Genomic DNA, 22,634 nt, shown 5'->3' with positions numbered 1-22,634 from the left:
CAAACGAATAATCCTCAGCACATGCATCCATGCGTTTGCAAAAAAATCGGCACTGTTATAACATTGCGATTGTTATAATAATGTTTAATCTAGTAATCCTGTTTTACTTTGAGTATCCAGTGGCACTGATGGTTTCACTTTCTCTTTCAGCTTCTCGTGATGAAGTGAGGATCCCGGTGGAGGAAGTCAGAGGTCAGGAAAGAAAGACGATGGACAGAGACAGATTGTAAAGACTACATTGATTACGTTTTGGAGTAACGCTTTATAATTCTGCTAATAATCATGATCGCAACTGCAGTCTTCGCATTAGAGCCCAACATTGACTTAAATGCAATGAGTGTTGGTTTCGTGTAGTTTTGCGTTCACTGCTTCGGTTGTTCTGATTTTAGGGATGTTGCTTCAAGTATGGACTTCTTCCTAAATTATTCAGCATTACTGTTGGCTTCTGTAATGCTTATTATACAGTTCAGGAAACCTCTGAAGAGGATAAAATAAAATAAAACGACATAATGACAAAAGCGCCTCACATCTCATCTTCACAAGGTTAGTATCCACTCTGTTGAAGCAGACCTCCTTAAAATGGACCGCACAAAGAAAATGCAACCGTGTCAACACACGCTATTTGTCCACAATCTATAAATGCGTAAATAATCTCAAAGGCAGCCCTATGAATTTCATTTTCCCAATCGAACTGGCCATGTTCCTGTTTTAACATCAGAACCAATGATTTTACTGAACAAATGATCCTCAACAGATACATCCCTACAGTTAAAAATAAATCGACAATGGTATAACATAACATAAAAAAAAACTAAATAAATTGGCTACTGTGTTCATGATGATGTTTCCTACTTTCATTTAAATGTTCTTTCTATTTACACTGAAATAAACAAAACATTTTTAAATAAATAAAATAATGGAAAAATAAGTATTCTGTCTGAATTAGGATTCTACTTTTACATATGAAATTACCATTGGTCTTCCAAAAGGCATTATTAACATCTGTACATAATACCACACAATACAAACTGTTAAATATAACCGTGGTTTCTATTGCATTTGTCACGAAAAACAGTAGTTATACATAAAAATGCGCCAAAACAACAAAACACTGCTTGTTTCTTATTTAAACCGATATAAAAAACGTCTAAATTCATAATGCATTGGTAACATCTCCACCTTTCTGGCACGAAACCATAATTAGAGTTAATGTGATTACAGTTAATCATTTCTAAACGTCGGTAGTTATCGGATTTAAATGGTTTCTGCGCGAGGTCTTATACATGTTGAGAATCTCAGCAGGGTTTTTTATTTCCAGCTCGTATCAGTAGTCTGTGGTTCTTGTCGGAGATCTCAGCCCCGTGGTCACGTGATCAAGAGCGGTCAGTATTCGGCGTGAGCTCGCGCTGCTCCCGCTTCCGGTTTCGCCGCGCGCTCTCGTTCCGCGTTTGCCCTTTCCCGTTTACAACAGAAACGGCAGCGCGCGCCCGGACCGCGATCGATCGGTAACAAACACCAGTCCTACACCTACAAAGAAAAAAGAAGCAAAATGCGTTATATTCTGGAAGCCCCGCCATTTCCAAATAACTTGCTGAACTGGTTTAATGTCTCCTCTGACACCGAAAGCAGACTTGTGGAGCGGAGTCGTTTTAGCGAAACAAAAAAGACAGAACTACACTTAAAGCCTTTTCTAAACTAACAGGTTGTGAGTAAACCCCGATTTGCGAGAAGCGGATATTTCAGACATACATTTGGCTTTAGGTTGTGCGATGAAACTGACCGAAACAAAGCCCAACTTGTTCTTCACACTGATTCTGGCATTTCACACCATAGCTGTCCAAGCAGAAGGTAAATTAATATCAGTATTTTGGTCTTTTTTTATTTTTAACCCGTAAAAATCCTTCCACGAGACTTTTTTTATATATATATTGCATGACTGTTTCATACTATTCAGCTTCTCGTGATGATGATGATGAAGTGAGGATCCTGGCGGTGGGGGTCAGAGGTCAGTCCAGGTTCATCGCTGCAGATCTTCTGTCAGGAAGGAGAGACGGAGGACAGGAGGACGGAGAGATTGTAAAGACTCCAGTAATTACAGACGAGGCTGGAAGAACGATGCTGGTCACCGGACCGAACCTCTGTGAGGAGGACGCAGAGAGACAGACCTTCACAACAGCGCTGTTCCACTCGACTCCTGGACCTCACGCCGTTTTAATGGTCCTGAATCTGGAAGATCAACAATCAGGACAGTGTGATGTTAAGAAACGAGCCCAGGAGATGCTGGGAGCAGAAGTCCTGCAGTACTGCATTGTTCTTCTGATCCAAAACCACCAGGAACCTTTCACGGGAGCGTCTGGAGAAATGATCGACGCTTGTGGAGGAAGATTTCACATAATAAGAGACTCTGAGCCCAAACCAAAAGCTCTTATAGCGGAAATAAACAAGTTAGTTTGGCTCAACGATCACAGATTTCACTCGGTACCGAGACGAGAAGAGACCAGTCAAGATGCGCATGAACAACGTGACAGTGCAGCAGAAACTGCGCGATGGGTTTTACTCATTTTACTCAACGCCGCGTTCATTTTCACTAAAGCAAGGCACGGACATCTTCATTACGTGGAAATGCTATTCGTACTCGCCAGTTTTACGGTCACCCTAAGAAACGTCCTCGAGCCAGATGTTGCCGTTCCCTTGAATCTGATCCTGTCCTCCACTCTCACGGTGGCTGCCGCGTATCACGACTTTGCGAATTCACGCCGCGGACACCGAGTCGTCATGTTTTTAGTCATGATCTTCACCTTTCCCAGTATCGTGTTCATAGCGGGCGTAGGACTGACCGTAGGGGCGTCTGTTAGCGTGCGCTCGTGGTCAGACGCGCTCGTAGCCTGCCACGCCGCTCCCGGGGTCACGCTCGGGGCTCATTTATACACCGTTTACTCCATCATACCCGATCAAACGCGAGCTCGGACGACTCTGGCCTTCGCGTTCAAGTTACTCGTGTTTTGTTTTGCTGGAGTGACGCTCTCGATGGGGTGTGTGGCCGTGTTCGCCCTGTTTGGTGTGGAGAGAACAGTATTTCTGCTAATATTAGGATTCGCGAAAGCATTTTTCAGTTTGAAGAGCGACGCTGTGAAATGTGTCGTTTTTTTCCTGATTTTTCCATGCTGTTGCGTACTTATCGGTTTTTTATTTTCATTTTCATGCCGTTTATTATTTTATTACGCTTTCGCCGATTTTGGATCGTGAAGTTAATACGCGATATGTGTTGATGGGTCTTCAGCGATGGGCTCTTGCAACGCACTCGTTTATTTAATTGGTTACCATTTAACATCGGGTACACACAGGACGTTTACTATGCAATGACATCAGTTTTGTGAATGGTTTTCAAACTGGAATAAAAATAGGAAACTTCATGCATAATTTTGCACAATTTCTGAATTGTTTAGACGTATTTTACTTGGTGTGCCGAATGTCTCAAACACACTCCCGACCGTCACGTTCACTGCAATCAGCTTAACTCATGAATTTGCATGCAGACAAAGAAGTAGGGAGAAGAAGACCATTCCTTGGATGAAAATGAATTCAAATTGAATTACGATATGGCCTTAAAGGTTACAGTTAAATCTAAAAGCAAGCAGCGATACATACTTTTATAATGTCACGAAATTAAGCTGACTTCTTTCCGAATGTAATAGAAAAAGCAGGAGGCAGTACTAAGTCTATTTGGAACCAGTTAAAAGAGACATAATTCTATAAATCCCAAATCACTTCTTGTTGATGGAAAGCTGAATTAGCTGATGCTCTTAAGAACTATTGATTCATAAACAAATGAGTTGAATTTTTTTTGCTAAGTTTCAGTTAGTTTTTCAATTACAATATTTTTTAGCAATCGTGTTTGTCTTAGTCTTTGTGTGTGTGTCTGTATATATATATATATATATATATATATATATATATATATATATATATATATATATATATATATATATGTATGTATGTATGTATTTCTAATATTTCAGATAATGAGCTACTTCCTGTAAGATTCTGAAGTGCGCAAAACAATAGACACTTTACTTCCCCGGACACAGCTTTAAAATAGTTTACCCTTTTTGAGGAGTTCTTGGGGTAGAGCGAAAGATGTTCCAAATGTTTTTAAGATAAAATTGCATTTAAAAATAAAATAAAGCAAGGAGGCAAGAAACAAGAGGAGACAAACTGTGCATTTGCTACGTTCAGGTTTATGAGGGTTTTCTTTAAAATTAGCAGATTGAAAGGAAAAGGAGGAAGCGATGCTGATTTTCAGGCCGCCGCTGAAGCTTCGCGAACTTTTACCGTCCCTTTCGGCAAGACTTTGGCGGCCCCTTCAGCTTTGGTTCCCTCCTAAACGAACATGACCGTAACAAGAACGCCATTATCAGAATGCAAACATGGTCAGAAGTCAGTTTTAACGATTCGTTTCCTCCGTGCCATACCTGTTTGCAGTGCGATTCACCATACCGGACCTTTGTGGCAATCTGTTCGCAGTTCTTTGTAATGAGATTATAGTCTTTACACAAAGGGTTTTTCATTAGAGCTTGAATGGTGTCTTTCATTTTCTGCTTAGTCTGTGGTACCAAGCTCTGGCCTTCTGCTGCAGTGCCTTCGTCTAAATAATTGTGTAGCCTAAACTCACCCTGATATTCTCTGAAATGGCAGCCAGGTGGATTTCCTGTGGGGAAAAAAACGATTGTTCAAAGATCAACGCATGTGCCACGGCCTTCAAAAGACTTTGCAGTAGATCTGAAAAGGCGTCATACTCGTCATCTCAAAAATGTTCTGCCCATCAACCTTTCCTTCCAACGTCTCACCATCAACATACACGGCATAGTGATTATACGATTCTCCTATAAATACCAGCAGGTCTCCAAAGTGAAGCTGTGAAGATAAATAAATGAGTAACCCGCACGCATGGATATTGCAGTGCGGCCATGCGTGAGGTATATGAAAACGTACAAATCCGTTATTCTCACCTCATTTTCTTGAACGGTTCGTCCAGGAAGATTATTTCCTGCAGGAGCTGCTCCTCCGCCGCCGGCGTCGACGTCCAGCCCAAAGAAACACAGCCGGAGAAACACAGCCATCAGAACAAACTTCATCTTTTATAGGCTCCTTCAAAAAAAAGGAAACATACCGAGACGTTCACAGACATGATTAGCAAAGCTCTTCAAAAAAAGAGATCATTTTAAATGCATCAGAAGTGTTACAGTTCGACAATTTAGTTAGTATATATATATATATATATATATATATATATATATATATATATATATATATATATATATATATATATATATATATATATATATAAAAATATACAAATATATAAAGCGTATTTATGCTCTAAAAACAATAATGCTATATAGTAGCTACCAAAAGTGGTCCTTTGGCTCAAATCTTAGGGGTTCAAATCTTAAGTTTTTTTTCTTCGTCGTAGCTTTACTTTGAACGCTGAGCTAGTTAACGATATTCGGTAATCCATAAATGTAGCATATCAGAAGTAGTCGTAGGACTTACCTGGGATGATGATCAGGTGTAGCGAGGGCTGCGAGAGACGGACGTTAAATAGTGCTCTTTTGCAATGATCTTTTCATCGGGGCCATAATTCCTGATTTACATATCATTTGGCAAAACATTAAAATGGAGGAGAGGGGAGCCTCAGATGATCCAGACAAGCTGATTTATCGCCAGTCCTCAAAAGTTCATGTTTGAAAATGAAAATGTTCGCACGTTAAACGGGTCTGCAGGTCAGTTAGATATTTACATTTACCGATAGCAGATATTGTTATGCAAAGTGACTCGCAGATGAACCTTGCCACAACGTAAGGTGATACAATCCGTCTTAAAGAGAGTGGAGAGTAATATGAGAACTGCTGCAATACAATATTACGAAATTGCTAGAGATCTTTCTAATCACAATTACACATATGACCACATTTTAAAAATCCATTTTAATAACAAATACAAGCATAGCCACGAGCGGCAATCCAAGCACAATATGTACTATTCATTTTTTTTTTTTAAAAACAGGCAATATTATCTTTCAGTTTGACAGAATATGTGTGGAATCAATATATAATTTAATTTTTTTTGCTTTTATTTAATTTGTTTGCTTTTAATTCATTTTTATCTTTTAATTTTTTAAAATCTATTTATGGTTTTACAACAATAGCTCAATTTCTCAATATCCTACACACAACATCACACATATCTTTCAAAAGCATATACGTCATTCAAAACTATGAAGTTTAAACAAAATACAAGCATACACAAGCGGCGATCCAAGCACAATATGTACTATTAAAAAAAAAAAAAAAAATAGGCAATATTGTCTTTCAATTTGACAGAATATGTCTGAAAACATGTTTTCAATACGTACATTTTTTTTGCTTTTAATTTATTTGCTTTTAATTCATTCTTTTTCATTTATTGTTTTAAAACAATAGCTCAATTTCTCGAAATCCTACACACAACATCACATATATCTTTCAAAAGCAAACACTTCATTCAAAACTATTCTAAAAAAAAAAATATATATATATATATATATATATATATATATATATATATATATAACATGCGTGTTGTAATTCTAAATGAAAAGCTACATAGATGTAAAACACTGCTATCTTGCGTCATGCACAGTGTACAGGAGTTTAGCTCTCACACTTGCATGCATATGCACTAATACACTGTATTCAGTCAGTATGTGTGCACAGTAATTTAAAGCTTTCTATAGATATTATTATTTGTGAATCAAATCGCTGAGTTTCTGTTCATTGCTGTGAAGCTTCTATACAAGACAGAGACTGAATCATCCGAGTTATTTTATAAAAGCGCCATGTGTTGCTGATAGAGAATGTAGGCTACAAATTAAGAAAAATAAAAATAGTTTAGAGTTCAGAATAATGTCGTATTTTACGTTTATGAGCAAAAATAAAGTAATATAAATATAAGTAAATATATATATAAAACGTACAAGTTGTTTCTCCTTAAAAAAATAAAAAATGCAATTGATCCCACTGGCGCCTCCGTGCCAACTTTGATATGTATAAACTGTTAATATTTTTCATTTTTATTCTAGATCAAGTAATGTCACTGTAAGATTTTTGGTTGATTACAGATATATCATAGAGATCATATGCAGTGGCTCCTGCAGGTGTATGGCTGTACTGTGATTTAACGCATTTCAGCAGTAGCTAAATTATAGGTTAATTTGTCGTGTAGGTCCATTTCTGTTTATGAACCAGCCATGCCGTTATTATTTATGCATTCATCAGTCTTTGGCACGCCAAAGTCAACACATCTTAATGCTATAAAAGTGTGCACTTTGAGAGACATAAGCAAATGCATGACAGTTTAATCTTCTTCCAACATGTTTTGACTTAACGTGTTCAAAACATTGCTGAATGTATTCTTTTTGTGGTTTGGTAAGTGAGAAATGCACAGTAGCTATGGAAATGATATAATATGTATTGCTTAATCACTGTTTTTGCATGTATGAGTCGTTAGTGATCTACGGTAAGTATGCATAATCTGTCACGACCCAGACTTGAACTCTGGTCTCTGGTGTGGTGGTCAAGCTATTTCCTGCTTAGCCACAAGGGGAGCAGTGTTGGACCCAAAAGAAACACTTTAGGCAGAGCTCCAAGCAAGGTAGATTTAATAAAAATAAAAAACAAAAACACAATTCCAACAAAAAGTTCTTCTCGGACCGAGGTAAAGTTAAAGCAAACAATAGAAAGAAGTACTCGGAAAAATAAAAACTCCACGGGGGGGAGAAAACAAAACCGGTAGACAGGTTTTAATAAGGAGACATGAAATGTAGGGTTAATTCTGAGGGAACAAGTGAGAAACAAACGATAAAGAAACCGGGTTAACTTTCCTTGCTATGCGGAAAGTGCCAATGTATTTCTGGGTCAGCTTTTTGGACTCGACCCGGAGAGGCAGGTTTCTTGTAGCCAACCAAACTCTTTGACCAGCTCGGAAGTTAAGGGCCATCTGCCAGCGACGATTAGCCTGAGTTTGGAATCTCTGGGAGGTCCGAAGGAGTATACATCTGGCCTTTCTCCAGGTCAGTCGACAGTGCTGGACAAAGCGCTGGGCTGAGTTCGGAACCTTTTCTCGGGAACAATGGAGGGTTATACCTAAACTGACATTCAAAGGGGGAGAGTTCAGTGGCTGAGGACTGGAGGGTGTTGTGTTCAGCCCAAATGATGTAGGTAGCCCAAGATGTGGGATTACTGGCCTCCATGCACTGCAGGGTGGTCTCCAAATCCTGATTAATCGGTTCAGCCTGGCCATTAGACTGATGGAACAGTGTTGCCCAGCTTGCAGATGGTGGAGACGAAGTGGGGACCACGTGTCAGGGAATTCCAAATACCCGGAAGACATGATTCATCAGGAGCTCAGCAGTCTCTTTGGCCGAAGGAAGCTTGAGCAGAGGAATGAACTGGGCAGCCTTAGAGAACCGGCCCACTACCACAACAGTGTTGCCCAGAGATGGGAGTCCCGTGACAAAGTCTAGAGATAGGTGTGACCATGGTCTACGGGGAACAGGTAAAGGGTGGAGCAGTCCCTGAGGTCGCCGATGTGGACTTTCCCTGGCAGCACACACGGCAGGCCTCCACATAGCCCTTTACATCCTCCTTGATGGACGGTCACCAAAAGCGCCGTTGAAGGAATTCAAGTATGCGAGCACTTCCTAGATGACACGTCAAGGGAGATTCATGACCCCACTGAAAGACCTTGGCCCGGGCAGGCTGAGGAACATATAGTCGTCCAGCGGGACCACCACCAGGATCGGGCTCAAGAGCAAGGGCCTCTCGTACCACTCTTTCCAGTTCCCATTGGAGGGGTGCGATAAGCCTAGACCTCGGAATAACTGATGTCAAAGGTCTCTCTTGTATCTCGGGAGAGTAGGCTAGAGACAGAGCATTTGGCTGAAATGAAACACTATAGGCAGAGCTCCAAGCAAGATAGATTTAATTAAAAAAAAAAATCTTTGCACAAAAACCCACACAAGTTCTTCTCGGACAGAGGTAAAGTTAACAGAGCAAACAATAGAAAGAAGTACTTGGAAAAATAAAAACTCCACGGGGGAGAAAACAAAACCAGTAAACTGCACAAAGAAAAAAATACCCAAACAACTTACTAGAGGTAGCTTGAGGGACTAGGTAACACAAGGCAGAAACTCACAGTAACGACTCAAAAACCGAGTTAAGAACAAAGGAGACAATCACAACTTAAATACCCAGTGGTAAACAAGGCACAGGTGAACTAGATATCACTAAACAAGGACACACGAGGAAGAAATAAGGCAGGGGGGAACACAGGGGCCTCTAGAGGCATGGAGAACAACTGCAGGGAGTGGGACGCTGATATAAACAATATACAAAGCACAATAAACCTGCACATTTTAGATTGGCATTTTATTGTGGCCAGCCCAAGACACACCTGTGCAATAATCATGCTGTCCAATCAGCATCTTGATACGTCACACCTGTGAGGTGGATGGATTCTCTCACTAACACTGATTTAGACAGATTTGTGAACAATATTGATGTAAAACAGGCCTTTCAGCTCATTTGTTTAATGTATAATAAAGAAGGTCATGTTTATTTTATTCTAATATGTTACATTTTATTTATTCTTTGCCGTCTCACACGTTTTTTTTTTATAAATTAAGCATCAAACAAACAATCTAATTATTATTTTCAGAGATTGAATACACCACCACCATTTAGGTGCTGATATTCGCTGTGCATGGCCACTCAACAAAAGAAGAAGCACACTTCTGTCCGCCATGAATCAATTCAACGCTCTGTTGAAAACGCCTCGTGTGTTGACCGTGAACAGCTGACTGAACTGGAACAAGCATGCCTTGATTAAGCAATATTTGGGTTAATCAACCAAGAGCTGATGGAAAGTAAACCTTGCTGGTGAACTGAACGCAACAGTCAAACACACTGTGTTAAATGACAGGAATGCTGAAAAACATAAAACAGAAAATGGAGCATAACCCTGACAATGACACAAGCATTTTAAGCACAGAACAGGGTTTTCTGGTTTTCTCAAATAGAAACCAGCTCTGAAATTCACTTCACGAGACCATACCTGTGCTTATAGGATGAAATCAAAGAACACAAAAGCAAACTTGTTCCTCATAATCATTCTTGCATTTCGCATCTTTTTATCTTCAGAAGGTTAGTATTTGCTCTCCTCTTTATTTTTTCACTTTGTGTTCCCTGGGATTCGAAAGTCATTTGAAATTTGTAATTTGAAAAACCAGTCAAAATTCATATTTATACAGCATTTGAAAGCTAAATAAATGCAATAAGCTTTCCATTGATGTATGGTTTGTTATATATATATATATATATATATTTGCAGAGATGCAACTATTTGAAAATTGCCTGTAAAGTTGTCCAAATAAAATCCATAGCAATGCATACTGATAAATCAAGAATTGTTTTAATATTTACAATATTTACAATTATATCATGGAACATGATCTTTATTTAATGTACTAATGATTTTTGCCATAAAATAAAAAATCCCATACAATGTATTTTTGTCACATATGAAAATCAATGTAATTTGTTGTTACAGCTATTATATATTATATACACTGCGGTTGTATATAAACGCTACAAAAGATCTTAACTACTTTTGTCTCTTTTTTGAAATATTTAAACATTCCTGGACCACAAAACCAGTCTTAAGTACGAATTTTTTGAAATTGAGATTTATACGTCATAATTTGTTTTGATATGACAATATTTTGCTGAGATACAATAATTTGAAATCAGAAATAATTAGGAAAAACTCCACTGGCATTTATTTTTCTCCTTTGCATGATGGTTTCACTTTCTATTTCAGCTTCTCTTGATGATGATGATGATGATGAAGTGAGGATCCTGGCGGTGGGGGTCAGAGGTCAGTCCAGGTTCATCGCTGCAGATCTTCTGTCAGGAAGGAGAGACGGAGGACAGGAGGACGGAGAGATCGTAAAGACTCCAGTAATTACAGACGAGGCTGGAAGAACGATGCTGGTCACCGGACCGAACCTCTGTGAGGAGGACGCAGAGAGACAGACCTTCACAACAGCGCTGTTCCACTCGACTCCTGGACCTCACGCCGTTTTAATGGTCCTGAATCTGGAAGATCAACAATCAGGACAGTGTGATGTTAAGAAACGAGCCCAGGAGATGCTGGGAGCAGAAGTCCTGCAGTACTGCATTGTTCTTCTGCTCCAAAACCACCAGGAACCTTTCACGGGAGCGTCTGGAGAAATGATCAACGCTTGTGGAGGAAGATTTCACATCATAAGAGACTCTGAGCCCAAACCAAAAGCTCTTATAGCGGAAATAAACAAGTTAGTTTGGCTCAACGATCACAGATTTTACTCGGTATTGAATGAAACTCAACTTTTAGAGTTTTTTAAAAGACCAGATGAAATCCAGAAGATACTTGAAAATGATCAAAATGTAAATGAAGGAAACCAGGTATTATCTGTAGTATATAACGGTCTAGGAGAAACGGGTGCAGTTGTGGGATGGATTTCACTTTCCGCTCTTGTTATTTACAGTAAACTGAATCACAAATATTTAAATTCTGCTGTAAAACTTGCAGCGCTTGCTTTGTTTATGATTAATGTACGACACTTTCTGCATCCTGATTTTGCCATACCGCTAAATTTAGCTTTGGTAACGTCATTCGCAACTGTACTTGCAAAAGACACCAGAGACTTTGAAGAAAGAGAGTTTATCGGGAGTCAAGACCCCAGGTATATCATTGGGGATGTTATAACCTTTTTATTCATGAAACTAATATTTCATTTCATAGCAATGATGCATTTACCGTCTGTGGTTGGTTTGTCTTTGGTCTTTGGGTCAATTATCAGCATCCGAACGTTGTCAGATGTGCTCATAGTTTGTTATACGGCTCCTGGGGTCACAGTCGGGATTTTTTCATTTATATTTTACAATGAAGCCGTTAGTCGTGAATCTCCATTCTTTGCACTCGGGTCATTTCTCTGTTCTTCTATGGGAGCGACCCTCTCAATGAGGCTCGTGAGCATGCTATTTTCTCTGTTTGGTGTCAAGATGATAATAATTTTACTGTTATTTGGATTTACAATGGCATGTTTGCATTTAAAGACTGAAACTCTACACAATGTGCTCTGTTACACCGTAATTATTGTGGTTTTGCCATGTGTTTGTGTGCTCATTGGCACATGTGTCTTTCTCCTGTCAAGGTTGGCAATGAGTTTTATCAACGTAATTATAGAAAAGTTGGTAAGTTCTTGGCTGTTTTATGTAGCATTATGGTTTGGTTCGTTAATAGCAATTTGCCAAAGGCAGCATGCATCAGGTTAAGCCCCAAATAGAAGCGAAATCTGAAATAACTCATTATTATGTATATATTTTAGCGATAATTGTTGGTAAGACACTCTAGCTCTGGCTGAAAATGTATTAATCCGCCTTTTCAGTGTCTCCGTGAAGCTATAAGGGAATAATATGCAAAGTTTGGGGTTAATAACATGCAAAATAAAAAAATATTTCTACTAAAGTAATTTGAAAGTAAGGGCTACCTACTATGCTACAATCTTATATTTACTTTTTTAAACATGCATCGTTTCAGTCCAAACACTCGGTTAGGAAGCAGACTTGATTTTCCCCAATTTGGGTGGATTTGGGTTACTCGACGGTCCTGGATTAGAAACAGTGTCGCCAAGTCCGTGCCAACAACGCTAGTTTTGAGCAGCAAATGGTCTGTGTGCGACAAAACGCACGCGAGTTAAACAGTAGAGTTTTACCGTTTTCAAATCCATCCAATCCAGCACTTTTAGCTTAGCGTAGATCATTGAATCTGATTGGACCATTAATTCTCACTCAAAAATGAAATGTGACATTTTACCCATTTAAAACTTGACTCTCCTCTAGTTAAATTGTGTACCAAGTCTGACGGAAAATGGCTAGGAACTATACTCTCGTTCCAGCGTAATAATCAAGAAACTCGTCGTGTCTTTGACCCAGCAGGTGCAGTGATATCATGCAGCGCCTGAAAATAGTCCCCGGCTCAGTGCTCATTGTACGACAGGAGAGTTAAGTTTTATATAGGTAAAAAGATTTAAACTTTTAGGTCATTTTTGAGCAAGATGCTAACGTTCTAATCAGATGCATTGATCTATGCTAAGCTACAGTTGCTAAGCTACAGTTGACTGAACAGATCCAAACTGTTTAACTTAATGATTTTTTATTATTTTCAAAAATGGTGGCGGGTTCCTTTGAATGCATTCTTTTTAAAAGACTTTGGTTTAACTGTATAAGATGTATGGAGTAACTTTGCTATTTTCATAAGTGGTGTAATAAATTTTAATCTTTTATTATCTGTTGCCTGTGTTACGGTTGTCATATTGTGTGTGACTTTAAATTTAAAAACCCTAACAATATTTGAATTAAATGAAACATTCACTGATATATAATGTATGACGTACTGTATAAGCAATTTCGAAGACTCCTCCATGTTTCTTAGTAGGGACGTTGTTCTTTTCTTGATATGCTTCATTTTTCCGTCATAGAGCTGACGTGCCTTGGCAAAAAGTTCAATTTTTGTCTCATCTGTCCATAGGACATTCTCCCAGAAGTTTTGTGGCTTGTCAACATGTAGTTTGGCATATTCCACTTTCCTTTAATGATGTGTTTTCAGCGATGGTGTCCTCCTTGGTCGTCTCCCATGTAGTCCACTTTGGCTCAAACAACAGCGGACGGTGCGATCTGACACTGATGCTCCCTCAACATGAAGTTCACCTTGAATCTCTTTAGAAGTCTTTCTGGGCTCTTTTGTTACTATTCGGATTACTATTCAACCAGGGAGGTTAGCTACAGTCCCATGGATCTTAAATTTCTAAATAATATGTGCGACTGTAGTCACAAGAACATCTAGCTGCTTGGAGATGGTCTTATAGCCTTTACCTTTAACATGCTTGTCTATCATTTTCTTTCTAATCTCCTGAGACAACTCTTTCCTTCGCTTCCTCTGGTCCATGTCGAGTGTGGTACACACCATTTCACCAAAAAACTCAGTGACTACCTGGAGTGCTATATATAGGCCCAGTGACTAATTACAAGGTTGTAGACACATGTGATGCTAATTAGTGGACTCACCTTGAATTAACATGTCCCTTTGTTTTCAGTCTTTTCTAGGGGCACCATCATTTTAGTCTAGGCCTGTTCCATGAGTTTATTTTTTTTTCAATTCCAGTTGAAGCATGGTTGAAAAGCAATGTCTGACTTTTATTGGTTAACATTAATAGAATTTTTACTTATTATTACTTTTGTCAGATTAAAGTTATTTCTGTGACCACTGTGGGTTTTTCTTTCATTGACCGAAGGGCACCAACAATTTTGTCCATGTCTTTAATAACAGTGCTTTAATGATGTATTTAAATCTTAAACAGAACAAGTGTATATTTGCAGAGTAATCACAGAGTAAAAATATTGCACATATTTTCTAATTAAACATATCGTTTTAAACATATTGTCCCATTTTCTGCAGTGACGTCTAAATAATAATGCATGGCATCAGCCCTTGAACTGCACAACAGGTCTTTTTGGTTTTCTCAAATCGAAAGCAACTTTGTAATTCACTTTGTGCAACAACACCTTGTTATATAAAATGAAATCAATTAAGTTAAAAACAAACTGGCTGCTGATATCGATTCTTGTATTTCACATCTCATCTTCAGAAGGTTAGTATCTGCTCTCTTCTACTATTCGAAAAAGCAACAATAAAAAGCAACGTTAACACCATGTTTGTATATCTGACTATAAAATATTTTTCTCCTTTGCATGACGGTTTCACTTTCTATTTCAGCTTCTCTTGATGATGTTGATGATGAAGTGAGGATCCTGGCGGTGGGGGTCAGAGGTCAGTCCAGGTTCATCGCTGCAGATCTTCTGTCAGGAAGGAGAGGCGGAGGACAGGAGGACGGAGAGATTGTAAAGACTCCAGTAATTACAGACGAGGCTGGAAGAACGATGCTGGTCACCGGACCGAACCTCTGTGAGGAGGACGCAGAGAGACAGACCTTCACAACAGCGCTGTTCCACTCGACTCCTGGACCTCACGCCGTTTTAATGGTCCTGAATCTGGAAGATCAACAATCAGGACAGTGTGATGTTAAGAAACGAGCCCAGGAGATGCTGGGAGCAGAAGTCCTGCAGTACTGCATTGTTCTTCTGCTCCAAAACCACCAGGAACCTTTCACGGGAGCGTCTGGAGAAATGATCGACGCTTGTGGAGGAAGATTTCACATCATAAGAGACTCTGAGCCAAAACCAAAAGCTTTTATAGCGGAAATAAACAAGTTAGTTTGGCTCAACGGTCACAGATTTCACTCGGTACCGAGACGAGAAGAGACCAGTCAAGATGTGCATGAAGAAAATAAGCTCTTGGCTATAATTTATGAATATGTAGTAGGAGCAGTGGCGATCACAGTATGGACCTACCTGCTTTCGTTTCCCACTCATTATGTTTATCCTCACAGAAGGATCATTGATTTTCATTTCAATGTTTTTGAACACGTAACGTTAATGCTCTGTCTGAGATACTTTCTGAATCCAAATGTTGCCATACCAGTAAACTTGGTTTTGATAACAGCATCAACAAACGTACCCGCAGCAATCAAAAGAATTACTCATCTTGGGACAAGAACCGCGCGCTTCGTGCTCTTGATGGGTTTAACTCTCAATCATCAGCGTCAGGACGTGGTCAGACGTGCTCGTGGCATGTTACGCAGCTCCCGGGGTCACATTTGGGCTTTTCTATTAACAACTGACAAAAACATTAGCCAGTCTCCAGTATTTATGGTCAAATTATATCTGTTTTGTTTCGTGGGGATGATACTCTCAGTGGGGTTTGTCAGGTTTATCTTACTTCCGCCGCTTGATGAGAGGTTGACAATATTTCTACTAATATTAGGATTCATTACGGCATGCGTGCCGTCAATGAGGGACATTTTACAGAATGCTTTCTGTTTGGTTGTCGTTATAGTGGTTTTTCCATGTGCTTGTGTGCTCATTGGTTCAGTCTTTCTCATGTTAGGCTCGGCGATGAGTTTTATAAAGGTAATTATAGAAACCTTGTTCAGTTCTTTCCTGTTTCATTTAGTATTACTGATTTGTTCGCTGATAATAGTTTATCAATGGCTGACTGGATCAGAATAAGCCACAGTTTATTGGCGTTTTAGTTCTAATTGTTGCTATAGCCTTAATTTATATTAATTTCCTTTTCCTTCTTCTGGAAATATATCATGATCATGTTGTGATTTCTCACCGATGATCTTATCTTATTAATGGCTGATCAAATAATGTAATATCTAATAAAACATTGCTGTACTTTTTATTCACTGAGTACTGACTTTAAAGGTTTTTTGTGATATGGCTTACAGTAATTTTTTTAAACTTAAAAAACTTAAACCTAAACACTGTTAATGATGCACGGCATTGTAGTAATAATTTTTCAGGGTATTATTGGTCTTTCGGTTACAGAATAAACGGCATCAGTCTCTTATTTTACTTTTATTTAAGCATTTTTATTCTACCAGTCTTGATCTACCTCTATTTTTCATGTTATATGTTTGTGTCTGCACCAGTTTCATTATATATTTAATAAATCATGTCTTGAATATTTCAACAGTTTTGCAGTTCAATAATCTGCGATGCATGATTTATTTTCACATTGAATAGGTTTGTTTGGCGTTGACATGCAATACTCATTTTATCTGTGTAGATCTTAAAAAGCTTACATTTTAAGCTCAATTAAATTATTTTAAATGAAATTGCATTTTAGAACTTATCTCATTTACCATGCAATTTAACTTTTCAGCGTTAACATCCTGATAAACATCTTTTTTTTGTAATATTGGATTAAGATTAGCAATGACACAAGGGTGAGTTAATAGCAAGAACATTTCAATAGCCACTTACGGAGGGTTCACTTTCTACATAATTTTTGGCCAGTCATTTTTAAATGTTAATATTGAACGTCAGGCCTGGTCGCCCATAACAACCTTCAAAAAAAGGGAGTGTAGATATTATGTTAAACCCCCAAAATGCATCTTTTAACGTTTTTAAATAGCTCATATACAAAACCAAATCAAGATATTCAAAATCAGCCTCATCTCCCGGGAGCAAGAATATATGGAAAATCGATTCACAATAAGCATATAATAGAGTTGTTTGCACAATTCCTGTTGAGATCTGTTGTCTTCATTACTAAAACATGAAAAGAAAAAAACCTGCCATGGATTTTTTCTCAGGATGAGACAAGAAAAGTCCGATCAAGGATTATTTTAAGAAAATTGGTTGTCTGGAAATGACATGACACTTAAGAGAAGTTGTCGGATTTAGCCTTGTTTTGTTTAGCCATCTCAAGAAATGTCAAAATGCTGAATTTTGAGGCAAAATTTGACCTTAGTACTGTATCAGATCACTATTGACCACAATTTTTTTCTAATAGTGATATGATTCAATTTACCAAACAGCTTTATCATTAAGTTACTCAAAATGTTGTTTTAAAAGCCCTACCGGGCAGTAATATGGTGTCCTACATATTGATACTGCGGTACTTTACCTTGGTACTGACTGAATAAATTGTAAAGCCGTGGTATATTTTAAAATGTTTTGTGTATTGTGTAATGTTTTGAAACCTTTTGAATCGCGAACCGAATCTGACCGTTATTCTGTTCGAACAGAACAGGTTCAAACGAACATGCTAGTTCTGTTTAAACAGTCGCTAAAATACTCTACACACGACACGCTTTCTGAAAACGTGTCATTATATCTGTCGTCGAACAATAATAATTCAATAACATTTTTATTTACGTTTTTTTTACTGACAGTGGCAGCAGGGGCACATGTCCCGCCCCCCGAGCTAAAACGTGCAACATGATTGGTTAAGAAATACGCCCAACGACCGAAACGAACGTTCTGATTGGCTTTTGGGTAAAGCTAAAGTTAGACCCCTCCGGACAGCGTGCCTTCACTTTCAATCGTGCGGTACTAAACTCACTGAAGAAAGTTGGTTTAAAAGCCACGTTGGCCTTGTTTACTTATTTTAAGTGGAAACACGTCTCTGCTAAATGTGGTCGTAGCTGTAAAACGACAAGCAAGCAAACGGAATTTAGCTTTAACGTTACCAAACAAGATACAGGAAGGATTGAGCTGCACTGTCAGTGTTATTAAATGAAAGACCGTGCTGTAAGTAAGAACAGTGCTAACGATTTGGTTATATTGTACGATACACATTCAATTTGAGATTTTAGAAAGAGAAAGAGTGGCTTTTCCCCCCCAGGCTGAAACATGAAACTAAAAGGGAAACCAAAATGGATCCTCACACTGATTATTGTATTTCACATCACATTTAAGGTTGAAGGTAATGTATAATTTAAATGTAAATAAAATACCTGATCTCCTTTTACATGATCCCTTATTAATCATCGTCATATTTGTAGTCTAACTAAAAGTAAATGTGTCCACTTTCCAAGTTAGCAGATCATTCACTTTTAATTCAGTACATGTTTTCTGATATTTTCATCTTTCCTTTTCAGCTTCTCGTGATGATGATGATGAAGTGAGGATCCTGGTGGTGGGGGTCAGAGGTCAGTCTAGGTTCATCGCTGCAGATCTTCTGTCAGGAAGGAGAGACGGAGGACAGGAGGACGGAGAGATTGTAAAGACTCCAGTAATTACAGACGAGGCTGGAAGAACGATGCTGGTCACCGGACCGAACCTCTGTGAGGAGGACGCAGAGAGACAGACCTTCACAACAGCGCTGTTCCACTCATCTCCTGGACCTCACGCCGTTTTAATGGTCCTGAATCTGGAAGATCAACAATCAGGACAGTGTGATGTTAAGAAACGAGCCCAGGAGATGCTGGGAGCAGAAGTCCTGCAGTACTGCATTGTTCTTCTGATCCAAAACCACCAGGAACCTTTCACGGGAGCGTCCAGAGGGATCGCTGGAGAAATTATCAACGCTTGTGGAGGAAGATTTCACATCATAAGAGACTCTGAACCCAAACCTGCTCAAGGAGCGGCTCTTATAGCTGAAATAGAGAAGTTAGTTTGGCTCAATGGTGGCAAATTTTACACGGCACTCAACCAAGCTCAACTTTTAGAGGCAGAAAGGCTAACGCTTTTACAAAGGCTAAAAGAAATAGATGGCAAATTTGGAGAAAGTCAGTTCTCATCTGCAATGCACGACACTTTAGGACTGGTCGGATGGAGTCTGCTTGTTTCGCTGGTTGCTGTTGTTCTGGCTACTGAAGAGAAGAGCACAATGTTAATTTTTGAGGTAACTTTAGCCGGACTCGTGACATTTATGGCATCTTTAAGAAGTGCTTTGAGTCCGCACGTTGCTTTTGCACTCAATCTGGCTCTGTGCTCCACAGTTGCGGCTGCCTTTATGAAACACTTGCCAATACGCAAGTCAAACATCGGAGGAAATATCGGAAGAGAGTTTTTATTTCCAGTAGGTTTAGGAGTGACTCTTGGGTCAATCGCCAGCGTCAGGACTTTGTCTGACGTTTTTGTAGCGCTCTGTGCTGCTTTCGGAGTCGCAAACGGCGCTTTTGCATTCTTATATTTGTCGTTTGAGTTAACGGAACTGAATAACCGAGAAATCGTCCTGTTATTTCTGTTTTATGCAGTGGGCGCTGAACTCGCGTTGCTGTGTGCCATTGTGCTCAATGCACTGTTTGGAGTGACGCTCACAATAATTTTGATCGTGATCGCGATCGCAGTTGCACCTAACTATTTAAATCCCCACATCCAGAACCTTATCATTGATCAATTTCTTCCTATAGTGTTTTTCTCATGTGTTTGTGTTTGTGTTGGTTCGGTTGTTCTGACTATAGAGACGCTGTTGGGTTTTCTTAAGGTGTGTATCGAATACCTGCTCGGATCGTACTTGTTTTATCCAGCATTATTGATTGGTTCTTTAATGCTGATTGGATCTTCTGTGACTTTTTAAAGAAGAAAAGAGCTGTGGACTTGCACGAACTACAGTTTCCTGAAAGCCATATTTAATCCTCTTGTGAATGTTTTGCGTCTGACAATCAATGATGTCACGTGATCACGTTTACAGCTCGTATCACGCTGCTACGAATCTCTGCACCCGCGAGCGATCGCTTCACGCACGTTTAAGTGGACGAGTATTAGTTATTACGGATGCCATTGCATTCTTTGGGTTTACTGTTGTTTTCATAATGTGAACATGATGTTGCACTTTTGCCGGATGTGTTATTTTGATTATGTGCAAACTTTTGGTTTGTCCGTGACGTGCCAAATAAAATAATAACACCAATGTTTTTGAGATATTTGAGTATAGCCTCTTAAAATTCATTAAAGTTATTTCATGCATGCTTAAAACAATTCAACAATTCGCTAGAGGCAAAAAAAAGGCCTATATATTATATTTAATATTTCACTTTATTTCATGAATGTACATTATATTGAAACTGAAATATCGCATAATGAAAATCAACCATTGCGATTAAGAGAGTACGTTATAATAATCTGATATTCCAATACTACAATTGAACCATTTCACATTTTTACTGTATTTTTGAGTGTTTAAATGAGCAGGAGAGATATTTTACAAATCTTAAAGAAATCAAACTTGTAAATGGTAATGTAATGGTGTAAACGACATTTCTGCTTTCCTATACAATGCCATTTTTTCCCGAAGTGGTGTTGCGTTGATGTTAAAGTTATTATTGATCGTTTGCGGTATAAAGAAAACCTTCTTAAACCAGCCCAAAGTGTTTAGCCGGTCTCCCAGTCTGGCTGATCTGATTAAGTCAGTCTGTTTTGAGGTTTGGAGCGCTTCGGACGGCCTGTTAAACCAATTTAAGACCAGCACAGACTTCATTAAATCGTTTTTTCTCAAGAGTCCAATCAAGCTTGTCCAAGAAGGACGTTGGAAACTGTTGCGCACTCATCTTTCATGAACCTTTAGCTCCGTACACGTGCTTGTGTTTCGACGGATCCCCCGAGCTAAACGCTGAATTAAAGCTGTGATTTACGGAGGACACGTTGCCCCTGAAGATTCACGGCTTGTACATAACCCTCCGGAGAGCCGCGTAAAACAAGACTATTGGGGTTTTCAAGGCCTCCGCTGTGGTCTCACACACACGGGTCACTTCCTGTAGCGACACTGAGGTCGGGGGTTGGCTTCGAAGGAAAGCAAAAGCCGTCAAACGACGACGGATTATCGAGGAAGCAGATACAGTGGAAAAGTCAATGTTCAGAGGTGAACTGCAAAGCGCCGGTGAGCAAGAGACGATTCCTTCCTCGGTCTCCGGTGCTTCAGGCGTTTTTAATTACTGGAGATTCAAGATATTGGAAACTTGCATAATGACTCATTTAGATATTAAAGCAACAGTCAGGTCTCAGAGCAGCAAAACAAATACGTTACAAAGTTACGTGAATTAAAAAAGCGAAGTTTCATTGTTATTAATACTAATATAATGGATTTTATATGCTTTATTAAAGTAAACTTTTTTTTTGGACATGTAAGATGGTAATAGTCATTTTTGAACCTTGCAATATAAAATATTAAAGTAACATGATATTACTGTACCATCCCAGCTAGCAAAATGTGCGATAATAGCTTTTTCTTGAAGTTCCCTTACACATTATTTCTGAATTTTAACAACATTGTTTTGCGAAAATAAAAGTGAGAAAATCATTCAAAATGTCAAAAGCATATTTAAGAGAACATTTTGGTTTATAACTTGGAGAGAACCTCGCCAGAATGTTTCACTAACGTTCTCATTAAAGTTATGGAACCGTTATTTTCGGAATGTTCTATATTTCACATTTTTTCGATTTTTTTAAAAATATATTTATATTAATGTAACATTTTAAAAATATTGGGTTCACGTGAACTAAATTATTTAAAAAACGTCCAACGAATGATGTATGAATAAAGTTTTGCTAATATTTTGAGAACATTAGTAAAAGACTAATAACTGAACGAACGTTCTATTAACGTTACAGGATGAACTTTGAGAGAATCTTTCCAGAACGTTGGAATGAAAAGAGCGTTGCTTTGTGTCCTTATGTGACTCCATTCTCAATCGTTTCACATCTCTGCGGCTTCAGCTTCTTGGAAACGTCACAGCAGCTTCTGCTCTGTAGTGATCCGCAGGTGTCTGCTCTTCCAGCGTTACTCGGCTCGCCCGCACTAAGCACTAAACCAGCCTGAGCGCTAAACACCAGCTGTCATAACAGACGAACGCTGCTAATGGGCGCTAGATGCGCGAGTGTCGAGATCGTCTTCCTCCATCATTTCATCTCATTGGATTCACGCTGACAGAAATGACTATTCGCTCGAATCTGTGGGCGTTCATTTTAAATTCACCTCAAAGCAGACTGGCGCTGAAGTTTTGTTTTTAGCCCCTGCTGGTCACCACCGCGTCGATTGTTTGAAAGCTAATATTGACGGTGATTTAAAAGTAGCCATGCATTCTGGGGAAAAACGGTAATAATGTTTATCGCACTAACGCCTAGCAAACAAAGTTGAAA

At 38.9% G+C, this 22,634-nt stretch overlaps 2 protein-coding genes across 6 annotated transcripts; both read left to right on the top strand.

Annotated features, from left to right (window-relative positions):
• The first annotated feature begins 1,402 nt into the window (after positions 1-1,402).
• Positions 1,403-3,487, top strand: LOC122331154. Its single transcript, XM_043228649.1, has 2 exons — positions 1,403-1,848; positions 1,955-3,487. The coding sequence occupies exons 1-2, from the start codon at positions 1,770-1,772 to the stop codon at positions 3,244-3,246; spliced, it is 1,371 nt and encodes a 456-aa protein (XP_043084584.1). The 5' UTR covers positions 1,403-1,769; the 3' UTR covers positions 3,247-3,487.
• Positions 3,488-9,937: 6,450 nt separating this feature from the next.
• LOC122331152 lies at positions 9,938-20,418 on the top strand. 5 transcript variants are annotated; one of them, XM_043228644.1, is made up of 3 exons: positions 18,076-18,302; positions 18,397-18,477; positions 18,653-20,418. In XM_043228644.1, the coding sequence occupies exons 2-3, from the start codon at positions 18,405-18,407 to the stop codon at positions 20,074-20,076; spliced, it is 1,497 nt and encodes a 498-aa protein (XP_043084579.1). In that variant the 5' UTR covers positions 18,076-18,302; positions 18,397-18,404; the 3' UTR covers positions 20,077-20,418. The 5 variants fall into 5 exon arrangements, with proteins under 5 accessions (XP_043084575.1, XP_043084576.1, XP_043084579.1 ...); XM_043228640.1 differs by lacking the exons at positions 18,076-18,302; positions 18,397-18,477; positions 18,653-20,418 and adding exons at positions 9,938-10,241; positions 10,918-13,322; XM_043228641.1 differs by lacking the exons at positions 18,076-18,302; positions 18,397-18,477 and adding an exon at positions 9,957-10,241.
• Positions 20,419-22,634: the final 2,216 nt, after the last annotated feature.

Source organism: Puntigrus tetrazona, chromosome 25, assembly GCF_018831695.1.
Source record: "Puntigrus tetrazona isolate hp1 chromosome 25, ASM1883169v1, whole genome shotgun sequence".
Taxonomy (NCBI): Eukaryota; Metazoa; Chordata; class Actinopteri; order Cypriniformes; family Cyprinidae; genus Puntigrus; species Puntigrus tetrazona.
The sequence above is the reverse complement of the archived record's forward strand: the minus strand, read 5'-3'. Positions and strand labels throughout refer to the sequence as shown.

What these genes read in the sequence shown, in the direction of transcription:
- LOC122331154 (XM_043228649.1), top strand. Translation starts at nt 1,770, where the DNA reads ATGAAACTGACCGAAACAAAGCCCAACTTGTTCTTCACACTGATTCTG. An exon ending in CATAGCTGTCCAAGCAGAAG is followed by an intron (nt 1,849 to 1,954) that starts GTAAATTAATAT and finishes CATACTATTCAG; the next exon opens with CTTCTCGTGATGATGATGAT.
- LOC122331152 (XM_043228640.1), top strand. Translation starts at nt 10,166, where the DNA reads ATGAAATCAAAGAACACAAAAGCAAACTTGTTCCTCATAATCATTCTT. An exon ending in CATCTTTTTATCTTCAGAAG is followed by an intron (nt 10,242 to 10,917) that starts GTTAGTATTTGC and finishes TTTCTATTTCAG; the next exon opens with CTTCTCTTGATGATGATGAT.